Below are 14,938 nucleotides of genomic sequence, written 5' to 3'. Positions count from 1 at the left end.
GGGGTCTGCCTATACAGCTGCTACTGAATGGTTTGAGAAGTTCACCTATACTCTTGCTACAGAAATGTTACAGGGGTTTGCCTATACTTTTGCTACAAAAATGTTACTAGGGTCCGCCTATACTCTTGCTACAGAAATGTTACTGGGGTCTGCCTATACAGATTCTACTGAATGGTTTGAGGGGTTCGCCTATACTCTTGCTACAGAAATGTTACTGGGGTCTGGCTATACTCTTGCTATAGAAATGTTACTGGGGTCTGCCTATACTCTTGCTATAGAAATGTTACAGGGGTCTGCCTATACTCTTGCCATAGAAATGTTACAGGGGTCTGCCTATACTTTTTCTACAGAAATGTTACAGGGGTCCGCCTATACTCTTGTTACGGAAATGTTACTGGGGTCTGCCTATACTTTTTCTACAGAAATGTTACAGGGGTCCGCCTATACTCTTGTTACGGAAATGTTACTGGGGTCTGCCTATACTTTTGCTACAGAAATGTTACAGGGGTCTTCCTATACTCTTGCTATAGAAATGCTACTGGGGTCTGCCTATACTTTTGCTACAGAAATGTTACAGGGGTCCGCCTATACAGTTGCTACTGAATGGTTTGAGTAGTTCGCCTATACTCTTGCTACAGAAATGTTACAGGGGTTCGCCTATACTTTTGCTACAGAAATGTTACTGGGGTCCGCCTACACGTTTGCTACAGAAATGTTACTGGGGTCCGCCTACACGTTTGCTACAGAAATGTTAGTGGGGTCCGCCTATACTCTTGCTACAGAAATGTTACAGGGGTCTGCTTATACTTTTGCTACAGAAATGTTACTAGGGTCCGCCTATACAGTTGCTACTGAATGGTTTGAGTAGTTCGCCTATACTCTTGCTACAGAAATGTTACAGGGGTTCGCCTATACTTTTGCTACAGAAATGTTACTGGGGTCCGCCTACACGTTTGCTACAGAAATGTTACTGGGGTCTGCCTATACTCTTGCTACAGAAATGTTACAGGGGTCCGCCTACACGTTTGCTACAGAAATGTTACTGGGGTCCGCCTACACGTTTGCTACAGAAATGTTACTGGGGTCCGCCTACACGTTTGCTACAGAAATGTTACTGGGGTCCGCCTACACATTTGCTACAGAAATGTTACTGGGGTCTGCCTATACTCTTGCTACAGAAATGTTACTGGGGTCTGTCAATACTCTTGCTACAGAAATGTTACTGGGGTCCGCCTATACCCTTGCTATAGAAATGTTACTGCAGTCTGCCTATGCTGTGGGTGCACAAAGACTTCCCATTTGTGATGTTTTACCTGTCTGGCACAAATACACTGACTGACTAGGGTAGAAATGTGGGCCGAGGTACTTGGCGGGGTGAAACTCTGCCATGTTTGGGCACTCTGTTTTCCTCATGTGTAATACCATCTTTCAGTTCCTTGGCCTCGCCTATGCTGTAGGTGCACAAGGACTTCCCATCGCAGTGTTTTACCTGTCTGGCACAAATACCCTGACTGACTAGGGCAGAAATGTGGTAGAAATGTGGGCCGAGGTACTTGGCTCGCCTATGCTGTAGGTGCACAAGGACTTCCCATCGCAGTGTTTTACCTATCTGGCACAAATACACTGACTGACTTGGGCAGAAATGTGGGCTGAGGTCCTTGGCGGGGTGAAACTCTGCCATGTTGGGGCACTCTGATTTCTTCCTGTGTAATACCATCTTTGTGCACCCACAGCATAGGCAAGCCCAAGGAACTCAAAGATTTCGCATTGCGGTGTTGAGCTATCTGACACCTACACAGAATGAATTGTGTGTGGACACATGGATTTCCCATTGCTATGTAACTCACGGCACCTTGGGTCACACAAGGTGGAGGCTGGGACCGAGCCTGAGCCTGGACCCGCTCACGTGCTTCCCACACAGAGTATTGCTGCATTGTGGAGATGTGTAGAAGTGCTGGCACCTGAGTCCCCTTTATACCCACGTTTGCGGCTCCTGACAATTTTGTGACAGAGGTGGCACGGGATTGGAATGATGATCATACGTTAATTTATCATCAATTCTCAACAGCATTGTGGGCTATCACCCACACTTTCAAAGAGGGTCGCTGCCTGGCCCTGCCAACCCTCTGCAGTGTGTGCCTCTGGTTCCTCCTCATCCAGTACGGGCTTATAAATAGACATGAGGGTGGTGTAGCTATGAAGCGAGCGTGTGGCATGAGGGCAGCTGAAGGCTGGGCAGGGAAAATTTTGTGTGCGCTGTGGGCACAGGGTCATGCGGGGGGTTGGACAGCAATGCCAGCATGTAAACCAGGAGAAGAGGCAGCGGTGTCACCCGCAGGCAGTGATTGTCCTTGGTTGCAATTAGTGTGGTGCTTAGCTAAGATGTTCCAGCGCGTGTGCCTTGCTAATGAGGGTCTGTCCCAAGTAAATTGTTAGGGGGATGATCGCCAGGCTCTTGCCCCCATTTTGGCTTAATAGTGGGACCTGGGAGCCTGAGATGCAGCCCTGCATGCTGCCCCTGCCCTTCCCTATCCGTTTCTGTGGTGTTTCCATGACTTTCTGATGTTTTCTGGTGTTTGACAAGTCATGACCTATGCGGAGCATCGGTCCCATATAAAAATGCTCGAGTCCCCTATTGAATTCAATGGGGTTCATTACTCAAAACGAGCAATCGAGCATTACGAAAGGTTCGACTGAAGCAACGAGCACCCGAGCATTTTGGTGCTCGCTCATCCCCACTCATGTGTACAGGATTTATCTAAATACACCCTGACACCAAGGCAAAGATGGCAAATAGGAAGGAGTAACAAATTGTGCACCTTAAACTAGAACCTCTGGGCTTTGCACAAATGGTCTCAGTCACAGAAGTCTGCAAAAAGAGTGCATAGCCCAGAGAGAAAAGTTAGAAATCCCTCCTGCTGACATAGTGTGCACAGGACCTATCCATACAGGCCTAGTGCAGACGCCAGCCAGTCAGCAGGAGAAGGGAATATTAATACAGATAGTGTCAAACCCAGGAGAAAGTCAGCACAATCTAAAGACAACATAGTGCATAACATAACTATGAACACCACTCAGAAGTCATGCATGCCACTAATACAACCAAAGCAGTATTGAATCACCACACCCACCATACAAGGAGAAGGGGTGCCAGGCAACACCCACCTGGCATACAAGGAACTCTGTGGCCGGTATCACCAGCCTGCACCACACACAAGAACATCAGATGTTTGGAGACCGCACCTTCCAAGGGAAAGGGAGAAACTTGTTGGTTCATGCATCTGTGCAGACACCGTACCACACACTACTCAGTGCACGCACCCCAGAATTCAAAGAGGGGAGGGACAGCAGGTGTCCAGACCGTCCTCAGGGAAGATGGAGCAATATGCTCCAACAAACACATGCAAAGACACCACATCCTGAGCAAACACCAGAAGCAAACGCAACAGTCATGACACTAACACACACCTGACCACCCGTAACACAGACGTGTCACTAACATAACATCATGCAACATAATACAACACAAACGTGTTACTAACATATCACGCCCGGACACAGACGTGTCACTAACATAACATCATGCAACGTAATACAACACAAACGTGTTACTAACATATCACACCTGGACACAGACGTGTGTGGACAAGTGAGCACCTCAGCCAATCACAAACAGCTCTTCAGCAGGCGGGGATTTTAAATCCCCGCCTGCTGAAAGATCAGCACTACAGAGCTGGGGACAACGAGGAGAAGATGCGGCTGAGCCCTGGCAGCTGAAGGGAGGTAAGTATGTATTTTTTTTGTTTTTTAAACCCCTTTTACTAGACTTTCAGGGAAAGGCTTATATTTAAAGGCCTTTCCTGAAATCAATTGACGGCAGCAGAATCCTCTACCGCAACTGACATGTGTGACAGCTGCGGTAGAGAATTGAAGAATTCCTCTGCTGCATCTGTAACAGATGTGGCAGGTCCAGCAGCAGGGAATCCTTTTTACTAGCGGAGATGAAGAAAACATCTGCCGCACGCAGCAGATGTGTTCTTTATCCCCGCGGAAGTCCTGGCAGCGGCGGAGAGGTAAGTATATTTTTTATTTTTTTTTTACACTAAAATTTTTGTTTTTCAGGGAAGAGCTTATATGTAAAGCCCTTCCCTGAAAAAGAATGCAAGGGTACAGGCAGATCATTGTTTTCAATGGAACCACCGTCAGTAGCCACGGCTCCATTGAAAACAATGCAGGGACCTGCATTCACGTGTGTTTTTGCACATACATGGGTGCGCACCTATGTATGCACCCATGTACACTCAAAAACACGCTCGTGTGAGGCCACCCTTAAGCAAAGTACAAATAGCAAAATACTGTAACTGGGAAATAAATGCAGAAAGAAAGAGGCAGAAACAAGGACGTCACCTGCGTCTGTATGGAGGGCCACAACAAACCTCGCAACTGAAGGATTAACTACAACTTCATCAGTCTCATTACTAAAACCGGGACCGGCCGCATCCAGAACTGAGGAGAGAGAGCAAGTAACGGATTTCATCACAACATCACATGACACCAAGAAATTACCAAATCATACTATAACCAGAGATGCAAATAATGTCTAAACGTGTAAATAAATAGTAGTTATATAGGTCAGCATTATAGTAGTTATATTCTTGTACACAGGGAGCAGTATTATAGTAGTTATAGTCTTGTACATAGGAGCAGTATTATGGTAGTTCTATTCCTGTACATAGGGGGCAGTATTATAGTAGTTATATTCTTGTACATAGAGGCAGTATTATAGTAGTTATATTCTTGTACATAGGAGGCAGTATTATAGTAGTTATATTCTTGTACATAGGAGGCAGTATTATAGTAGTTATATTCTTGTACATAGGAGGCAGTATTATAGTAGTTATATTCTTGTACATAGGAGCAGTATTATAGTAGTTATATTCTTGTACATAGGGGCAGTATTATAGTAGTTATATTCTTGTACATAGGAGGCAGTATTATAGTAGTTATATTCTTGTACATAGGAGGCAGTATTATAGTAGTTATATTCTTGTACATAGGAGCAGTATTATAGTAGTTATATTCTTGTACATAGGGAGCAGTGTTATAGTAGTTATATTCTTGTACATAGGGGGCAGTATTATAGTAGTTATATTCTTGTACATAGGGGGCAATATTATAGTAGTTATATTCTTGTACATAGGGGACAGTAATATAGCAGTTATATTCTTGTACATAGGAGGCAGTAATATAGTAGTGATATTCTTGTACATAGGGGGCAGTATTATAGTAGTTATATTCTTGTACATAGGAGGCAGTATTATAGTAGTTATATTCTTGTACATAGGAAGCAGTATTATAGTAGTTATATTCTTGTACATAGGGGGCAGTATTATAGTAGTTATATTCTTGTACATAGTCGGCAGTATTATAGTAGTTATATTCTTGTACATAGGAGCAGTATTATAGTAGTTATATTCTTGTACATAGGAGGCAGTATTATGGTAGTTATATTCTTGTACATAGGAGCAGTATTATAGTAGTTAGATTCTTGTACATAGGGAGCAGTATTATAGTAGTTATATTCTTGTACATAGGAGGCAGTATTATAGTAGTTATATTCTTGTACATAGGAGCAGTATTATAGTAGTTATATTCTTATACATAGGGGACAGTAATATAGCAGTTATATTCTTGTACATAGGAGGCAGTAATATAGTAGTTATATTCTTGTACATAGGGGGCAGTATTATAGAAGTTATATTCTTGTACATAGGGAACAGTATTATAGTAGTTATATTCTTGTACATAGGAGGCAGTATTATAGTAGTTATATTCTTGTACATAGGAGCAGTATTATAGTAGTTATATTCTTGTACATAGGGGGCAGTATTATAGTAGTTATATTCTTGTACATAGGGGGCAGTATTGTAGTAGTTATATTCTTGTACATAGGGGGCAGTATTATAGTAGATATATTCTTGTACATAAGGAGCAGTATTATAGTAGTTATATTCTTGTACATAGTCGACAGTATTATGGTAGTTATGTTCTTGTACATAGGAGGCAGTAATATAGTAGTTATATTCTTGTACATAGGAGCAGTATTATAGTAGTTATATTCTTGTACATAGGGGACAGTAATATAGCAGTTATATTCTTGTACATAGGAGGCAGTAATATAGTAGTTATATTCTTGTACATAGGGGGCAGTATTATAGTAGTTGTATTCTTGTACATAGGGAACAGTATTATAGTAGTTATATTCTTGTACAGAGGAGGCAGTATTATAGTAGTTATATTCTTGTACATAGGGGGCAGTATTATAGTAGATATATTCTTGTACATAAGGAGCAGTATTATAGTAGTTATATTCTTGTACATAGGGGACAGTAATATAGCAGTTATATTCTTGTACATAGGAGGCAGTAATATAGTAGTTATATTCTTGTACATAGGAGGCAGTATTATAGTAGTTATATTCTTGTACATAGGGAACAGTATTATAGTAGTTATATTCTTGTACATAGGAGGCAGTATTATAGTAGTTATATTCTTGTACATAGGAGGCAGTATTATAGTGGTTATATTCTTGTACATAGGGGCAGTAGTAATGTAGTTATATTCTTGTACATAGGGGACAGTATTATAGTAGTTATATTCTTGTATATAGGGGGCAGTATTAAAGAAGTTATATTCTTGTACATAGGGGGCAGTATTATAATAGTTATATTCTTGTGCATAGGGGGCAGTATTATGGTAGTTATATTCTTGTTCATAGGGGGCAGTATTATGGTAGTTATATTCTTGTACACAGGGGGCAGTATTATGGTAGTTATATTCTTGTATATAAGAGGCAGTATTATAGTAGTTATATTCTTGTACATAGGGAGCAGTATTATAGTAGTTATTATCTTGTACATAGGAGGCAGTATTATAGTAGTTATATTCTTGTACATAGGAGCAGTATTATAGTAGTTATATTCTTGTACATAGGGGACAGTAATATAGCAGTTATATTCTTGTACATAGGAGGCAGTAATATAGTAGTTATATTCTTGTACATAGGAGGCAGTATTATAGTAGTTATATTCTTGTACATAGGAGGCAGTATTATAGTAGTTATATTCTTGTACATAGGAGCAGTATTATAGTGGTTATATTCTTGTACATAGGAGGCAGTATTATAGTAGTTATATTCTTGTACATAGGAGCCAGTATTATAGTGGTTATATTCTTGTACATAGAGGACAGTATTATAGTAGTTATATTCTTGTATATAGGGGGCAGTATTATAGTAGTTATATTCTTGTACATAGGGGGCAGTATTATAGTAGTTATATTCTTGTACAAAGGAGCAGTATTATAGTAGTTATATTCTTGTACATAGGGGGCAGTATTATAGTAGTTATATTCTTGTACATAGGGGGCAGTATTATAGTAGTTATATTCTTGTACATAGGGGGCAGTATTATAGTAGTTATATTCTTGTACAAAGGAGCAGTATTATAGTAGTTATATTCTTGTACATAGGAGGCAATATTATAGTAGTTATATTCTTGTACATAGGGGCAGTATTATAGTAGTTATATTCTTGTACATAGGAAGCAGTATTATAGTAGTTATATTCTTGTACATAGGGGGCAGTATTATAGTAGTTATATTCTTGTACATAGTCGGCAGTATTATAGTAGTTATATTCTTGTACATAGGAGCAGTATTATAGTAGTTATATTCTTGTACATAGGAGGCAGTATTATAGTAGTTATATTCTTGTACATAGGAGCAGTATTATAGTAGTTATATTCTTGTACATAGGGACCAGTATTATAGTAGTTATATTCTTGTACATAGGGGGCAGTATTATAGTAGTTATATTCTTGTACATAGGGGGCAATATTATAGTAGTTATATTCTTGTACATAGGGGACAGTAATATAGTAGTTATATTCTTGTACATAGGGGGCAGTATTATAGTAGTTATATTCTTGTACATAGGGAACAGTATTATAGTAGTTATATTCTTGTACAGAGGAGGCAGTATTATAGTAGTTATATTCTTGTACATAGGGGGCAGTATTATAGTAGATATATTCTTGTACATAAGGAGCAGTATTATAGTAGTTATATTCTTGTACATAGTCGACAGTATTATGGTAGTTATATTCTTGTACATAGGAGGCAGTATTATAGTAGTTATATTCTTGTACATAGGAGGCAGTATTATAGTAGTTATATTCTTGTATATAGGGGGTAGTATTATAGTAGTTATATTCTTGTACATGGGGAGCAGTATTATAGTGGTTATATTCTTGTACATAGGGGCAGTATTAATGTAGTTATATTCTTGTACATAGGGGACAGTATTATAGTAGTTATATTCTTGTATATAGGGGGCAGTATTATAGTAGTTATATTCTTGTACATAGGGGGCAGTATTATAGTAGTTATATTCTTGTGCATAGGGGGCAGTATTATGGTAGTTATATTCTTGTACATAGGGGGCAGTATTATAGTAGTTATATTCTTGTGCATAGGGGGCAGTATTATGGTAGTTATATTCTTGTACATAGGGGGCAGTATTATGGTAGTTATATTCTTGTATATAAGAGGCAGTATTATAGTAGTTATATTCTTGTACATAAGAGCAGTATTATAGTAGTTATAATTTTTGTATATAGGGGGAAGTATTATAGTAGTTATATGCTTGTACATAGGGGGCAGTATTATACTAGTTATATTCTTGTACATAGGGGGCAGTATTATAGTAGTTCTATTCTTGTACAAAGGAGCAGTATTATAGTAGTTATATTCTTGTACATAGGGGGCAGTATTATAGTAGTTATATTCTTGTACATAGGGGGCAGTATTATAGTAGTTTTATTCTTGTACATAGGGGGCAGTATTATAGTAGTTCTATTCTTGTACAAAGAGGAAAGTATTATAGTAGTTATATTCTTGTACATAGGGGACAGTATTATAGTAGTTATATTCTTGTACATAGGGGACAGTATTATAGTAGTTATATTCTTGTACATAGGGGGCAGTATTATAGTAGTTCTATTCTTGTCCATAGGAGAGGATAGACGTGTGCTTGTGAGCTCCCAGTAGGGAGGAGGCATGGCCTCTGACCCAGGAGGAAGTGAGTGCAGCTGGGCTGACGATCCTGGTAGAGCCCAGAGCCTGGAGGGTGGCTTGCAGCATGGAGATCAAGAAAGTTGTAACCAGGAATTGGTGGCTGGTGAGATTACTGAATCATGTAAAGCATTTGGATTGAGTATAAAAGTGACTAAGAAAAGTTTATTTAAACTGGAAAGACAAATTTTGAAGTTAAGAGAAGAGATTAAGATAGAGACGGATGCAAAGACAAAGCTGATGAAGTGTGAGTGCCTGGATAATTGCACACGTGAGCTTGCTATATTAAAGGAGCGACTAGACAAAGAAGCAAATGCAATACCTAAAGTAGAAAACTGGGTAATGGAGAAAAAGAAGGAGGCCAGAGTGCAAAACATGAAGAGGGAGGCCAGAGTGCAAAACATGAAGAGGGAGGCCAGAGTGCAAAACATGAAGATTAAAGAAGCCATTGAGAAAAAAGGTACTGATTATAATGTTGTGTATAGTATGGTGGAGCAGGGAACCCCTCTGAGATGTGTGGGTGCAGCACCTGGAGGGTCACTTCTTTCAGGGTCATTGAGTATGGGAGCTGAGCTATCAGACTCTGAAAATGCTGCTAATACTGAGGAGCAAAATATGACAGTCAATGAGGGGTTAATTGCAAAGGACTCTGTTTGCTGTGCTGATGAAATGAATGCAAGTAGTAATCTGGTGTATGCTTCAGGTACTGACATTGTAAATGAAACACTGTGTAGCGTAATGAGTGAAGAGACAACTACATGGACTGGAGCAGATATGGTGGAGATTAGTGAAGGCTCTCAGCCATCTGCAGAGGAGTGTATACAGCAATCTGCAGGACAGTCTCATACCACCGCAGGTGTGTCTACAGGACAGTGTGAAACCACCGCAGGTGTGTCTGCAGGACAGTCTCATAGCACCGCAGGTGTGTCTGCAGGACAGTGTGAAACCACCGCAGGTGTGTCTGCAGATCAATCAGGAGTCAGTAAGCCTGCTGATGAGGAAAGGTCAGGCACTCATCCCTCTGCTGACCGTCCACAATTCAACAGACTATTCTCCAATGTTACAAAGTCAGCTACCCCTCCACCACAGAGGAGAAACGCTGTCAGGATTAAGTACACGGGGCCAGAGGAGAACATTCCCTCCAGACTGTACATTGGGAAGAGTCTCCTAAAAGACTTTATGAAGTTTAAAGCCTCTGAGGTGTACGCTCTGATCCATATCCCCTCCAGCAGGATCTACGACATCAGCTTTAAGCTGCAATATGACTTGGATGCATTCTGGAGTATATATAATGACACAAGGGGACAGTCAATCTGGGAGTATCTCCAGGTGATCCAGCTGTCCAAGCCTCAGGTGGTGAGGGCCACCATATTGTTCCAGTCTGAGGTGGTGGCACTGGCAGATCTGGAGCACTGGCTGAGTAGGCAATGTATGATCATGAACTATCCAGAAAAAATCTATGATGAGGAGGGAATCTGGAATGGTGGATATACTGTAAAGATCCAATTAGAGCGAGCCAATGGTGTGACCAGACATCTACCGCACTCCTTCTATCTAGGCTCAGAGAGAGGAATATGCTATTACCCTGGTCAGCCTCGTCTATGTCATAGGTGTGGGGGCAGACACCTCGCTTTCAACTGCTCTCGAGTCAAGTGTTCATTATGTGGACAGTTTGGACATTCAAAAAGCGATTGTAGAGGACCCGTCATTTGTAACCTGTGTTTAGGAGCAGGTCATACATTCCGGGAGTGTCCACATGCAGAACACAATAAAGGAGGTGATGATATCGGCATAGAGCCCATGGAGGAAGGTAAAGAGGATGTCGCCGCAAGAGCAGATACAGCCCCAGAATTCAACAGTCCTAATACTAATGTAGTGCAAAGTACCAGTGACCCCGCTTTAGAGACTGATAACTCACCCGCTGCACTACAAGTACCAGCAAAGGGAGAGATGGATGGTCCTCCCACTGCACTACAAGTACCAGCCACCGAGAAGGCATCTGATGGAAAAAGAAAAATCCTTGCTGTAAGAAGTGAAAAATCCCCTGTTGTACTACAAGCACCAGCTATTGAAGAGAAACCTCATGAAAATAAGAAAGTATGCAATAAATCAGTTGCTAAATCACCTGAACAGAAGTCATGTAAGGCTACAGAACCCTCCGACTGAGCCACAAGGCCCAGACGCCCCTCTGTGGATGAAGAGGGGTTCCAGGCGGTTAAAAGAAAGAATAAAACTGCTGATCCTGCTAGAAAAGTCACCGCAGCAAAGAAAACCCCGGATCAGCCGGTGCTGGCCATAACCTCCGGACAGTATGAAGTGCTGGGAGAAGAATCAGAGGAGAAGTCAGAGAAAGAATGTGTCTCTTTACATAACTCTGATGACGACTTTCAGGAAGATGAACCTCAACCATCAGTGTCCACCAAAAGATGGGGCTCTGCAGGTGATAGCAGCGGACGGAGGAGGAAAAGCAAGAAAGATCAGTGACTTAAATGAGTTTGAGAGTCTGCTCTATAAATGTGAACAGTGTAAAGACTAAGAGCAGGAGGCAGGCGATCTACCAGCGGCTGTCAGAGGAGAGATCTGATGTCTTCTGCTTACAGGAGACCTACCTGAAGAGTAATGCTGATGTGTATGCAGCCAGGAGGGACTGGAGACATGGAGCATCATTCTGGTCCTTTGGATTGGAGAGAAATGATGGTGTGGGAATTCTCTTCAATAAGGACGTAGAGGTGGAGAGGGTCCTGGAGATCAGTCCAGGCCGGTGTCTGATGCTGGACTTTATACTGGACACTATATATTATAGAGTTATTAATATCTATGCTCCTCAGACTAGAAAGGAGAGGAGGGAGTTGTTCCAACTGATGAAGCCGTATTGTTTTACATCTCGGGTGTTCATAATGTGTGGGGATTTTAATAGTGTCTCCAGTAATGTAGATAGAACCAGTAGTCATAAACCACTAAGGTATGATGAGAACTTCCTCAATACTCTGGTTCAGCAGGCTCATTTAGTTGACCCCTATCGCTTACAATATGCTAAGAGATCTTACACCTATCATAAGGGAGGTAATGCCAGCAGAATAGATCGTATCTATATTAAGAAAGGCATGAAGTGCACCAAGTATAGGATCAGCCCCATAGAGTTCTCTGATCATTGTATAGTCAGTGTCACGCTGGGTCAGGATGGGACCGGGGTCTGCGGTCGGGGATACTGGAAGATGAACAGTTCCCTGCTGCAGGATCCACCGTTTATTGAGGCCTTCACTACCTTCTATACTGAGCGGAGGACTACCCAATGTATGTTTGATGATACGGCAGAGTGGTGGGAGTGCATGAAAGGGGACATCAAGCAGTTTATGATTAGAGCTGCCAGGAGACACAGTAATGTGGAGTATATGAAGTATTCTATGCTGAGACGACAGCTGAGTCGCTTGTATGGTCAGATGAATGGTGGGGAGAAGGTGGACGGAGCGAGCATCAGCCAGATAAAGCAGAAGATGAAAGAACTGCAGTATGATCGCTTCAAGTCTCTTAAAGCTGAGGGACAGTTTGATAGTTGGAGGGTTTACACCCCTGACCCTTTTATTGCCTGTAAGAATAGGGTTAGTAAGAAGCTTATGACTGGGCTATTAGATGAGAACGGGACGGAGCAGTCAGAGCAGAAGAAACTCCAACAGATCATTGGAGATTACTATGGGAATCTTTTCAAAGGGGGGCAGATTAGGGAGGATGACATTAAATGCTATCTGAAGAGTGCGACTCTGCCCAAATTAGACCCAGTGCAAGCAGAAGGCATGATTGTGTCCATAACTGAGGAGGAAGTGAAAAGAAGCATTGACTCCTTAAAGCCCAAGAAGAGTCCGGGGCTGGATGGCCTGACCAGCGAGTTCTACAAAGAGTTCAGAGACCTACTAGCTCCAGACTTGGTGCAGGTTTATAATGATTCCCTCTCTGCAGGGAAGATGCTCGACTCTCACTGTAAATCTGTGTTGGTTCTTTTGGCAAAAAAGGGAAATTTAAAAGATATTAAAAATTGGCGCCCACTGTCTCTGCTAAATACAGATTATAAAATCTTGGCCAAGATCTTGTATTATAGACTAAGTGATGTGGCGGATGAATTAATTATTGCTAATCAGACATGTGGCGTAAAAGGCCGAACAATAGAGGACTCACTACTACTGGTGAGAGAAGCCATAACCTATATGAAACTGCATGGTGAAGGGGCATATGTGGTTGGCTTAGACCAGAGTAAGGCCTTTGATAGAGTTCATCATGGATACTTGTATCAGGTGTTGTTGGAGTATGGCCTTCCGGTGCGCTTTGTACAATGGCTGCAGGTTCTCTATAAGGGAGCGGTAAGCCAACCCCTGATTAATGGTCACCTAGGAGATCCCTTCAGGATTATGTCAGGGGTGAGGCAGGGTTGTCCTCTCAGCCCACTATTATATGTCTTTAGTCTGGACCCATTCCTGAGAAAGCTACAGGCTGATGGGGATTTACAGGGGTTGAGGTGTCATCTTCATGGGAAAGTTGAAGTTATAAAGTTTAGTGCTTATGCGGATGATGTGACACTTCTGGTGACGTCTGCAGATGATTGTGCAGCACTTGAGCAGGACATAGCAGAATTTTCCAGAGTCTCAAATTCAGTGGTGAATATGGAGAAGAGCGAGGCATTGTGGTTAGGGAGAGATAGCGAAGTCTTTTCGGTGCCCTTCAGGCAAGTTCAGGATAAAATTAGAATTTTGGGAGTTGAGTTTGGAAAAGTAGATGAAGGGAAGGTGAATTGGGAGGAGAGGCTGGCGGTGTGTGAACAGAAGGAGCGGAGCTGGAAGCATTGGAGGCTGACATACCAGGAGAAGGTCGGCCTTATGAGAAGATTCCTGCTTCCACTCTTTTTGTACATCTCAGTGGTGTTTCCAGTGCCAGATAGTCTGCGGCCCAGACTAACCAATGTCTTCTTCAACTTCTTGTATGGTAGTAGGGTGAGCATAGTGAAGAGGAACATTGCCTATCTCCCTCATAGGGAAGGAGGACTCTCCATGCCTTGTCCAGAATTATTCTTAAACTTGATGTTTTTGATGCGAAATTTCTCATTCTGTAAAAATTCGGTGCAGAAACCTTGGTGCTATCTGTTCAAGAGCCAGATCCAGCAATTTGTATCTGTATGGTCGGTAGGTGATGCCATTAAGAGGATCTCGGGACGTATTAAGAACAACGTGTCTTGGTATGGAGTACATATCATCAGTAAGATCATTAAGTGGAGGATTTTGTATGATGAGGTCAGATTGTCCAGTAGGAAGGAGATCTATGACAAATTGTTGAGATCTCAGTTCAGTGTCCAGATACAGCTGAGGGGGGCGCCACATTTAGATGTGAAACAGACTGCACAAATCTTACAGGATTCTAGAGTGCCTACACACATGAGGGATGTGGCATGGCTGGCATTTCATGGGAAGATGTATGTCAGAGACAATTTGAAATGTCGCAATGTAACAAATAGATCTTGTCCTAGAGAAGAGTGTGGTCAGTGTGTAGAGACTATGGAGCATCTTCTTTTAGACTGTCCATTTAGTATACAGTTATGGGAGGCGGTGTCTCTGGCCCTGCAGTTACCCCAACTGAGATGGCAACCATATTGTCAAGTAGTATATGGAGACTTCCTGCCTCAGCTTAGTGAATATAACAGAAGTACTCTATATGTGATAAATGTGGTGACCGTGTACCATCTGTGGTGTGCAAGATGCTGTCTGGTCATCAATAAGGAAGTCAACTCCTGTAATAATGTCATGAAGAACATCATTGAAAGTCT

The 14,938-nt window shown here is 41.8% G+C and overlaps 1 protein-coding gene across 2 annotated transcripts in view; it reads right to left on the bottom strand.

Moving 5' to 3' along the window:
• The window catches only part of LOC136626388 (pancreatic lipase-related protein 2-like), a 65,475-nt gene that overhangs the window by 22,994 nt on the left and 27,543 nt on the right, over positions 1 to 14,938 (bottom strand). For both annotated transcript variants that reach the window (XM_066601388.1, XM_066601389.1), the window contains exon 8: positions 4,408 to 4,506. In XM_066601388.1, the coding sequence (XP_066457485.1) occupies positions 4,408 to 4,506 (99 nt within the window). The remainder of the gene's footprint in view (positions 1 to 4,407; positions 4,507 to 14,938) is intronic.

Source organism: Eleutherodactylus coqui, chromosome 4 (assembly GCF_035609145.1).
Source record: "Eleutherodactylus coqui strain aEleCoq1 chromosome 4, aEleCoq1.hap1, whole genome shotgun sequence".
Taxonomy (NCBI): domain Eukaryota; kingdom Metazoa; phylum Chordata; class Amphibia; order Anura; family Eleutherodactylidae; genus Eleutherodactylus; species Eleutherodactylus coqui.
Note: the sequence above shows the minus strand (reverse complement) of the source record. Positions and strands in the feature narration are given on the sequence as shown.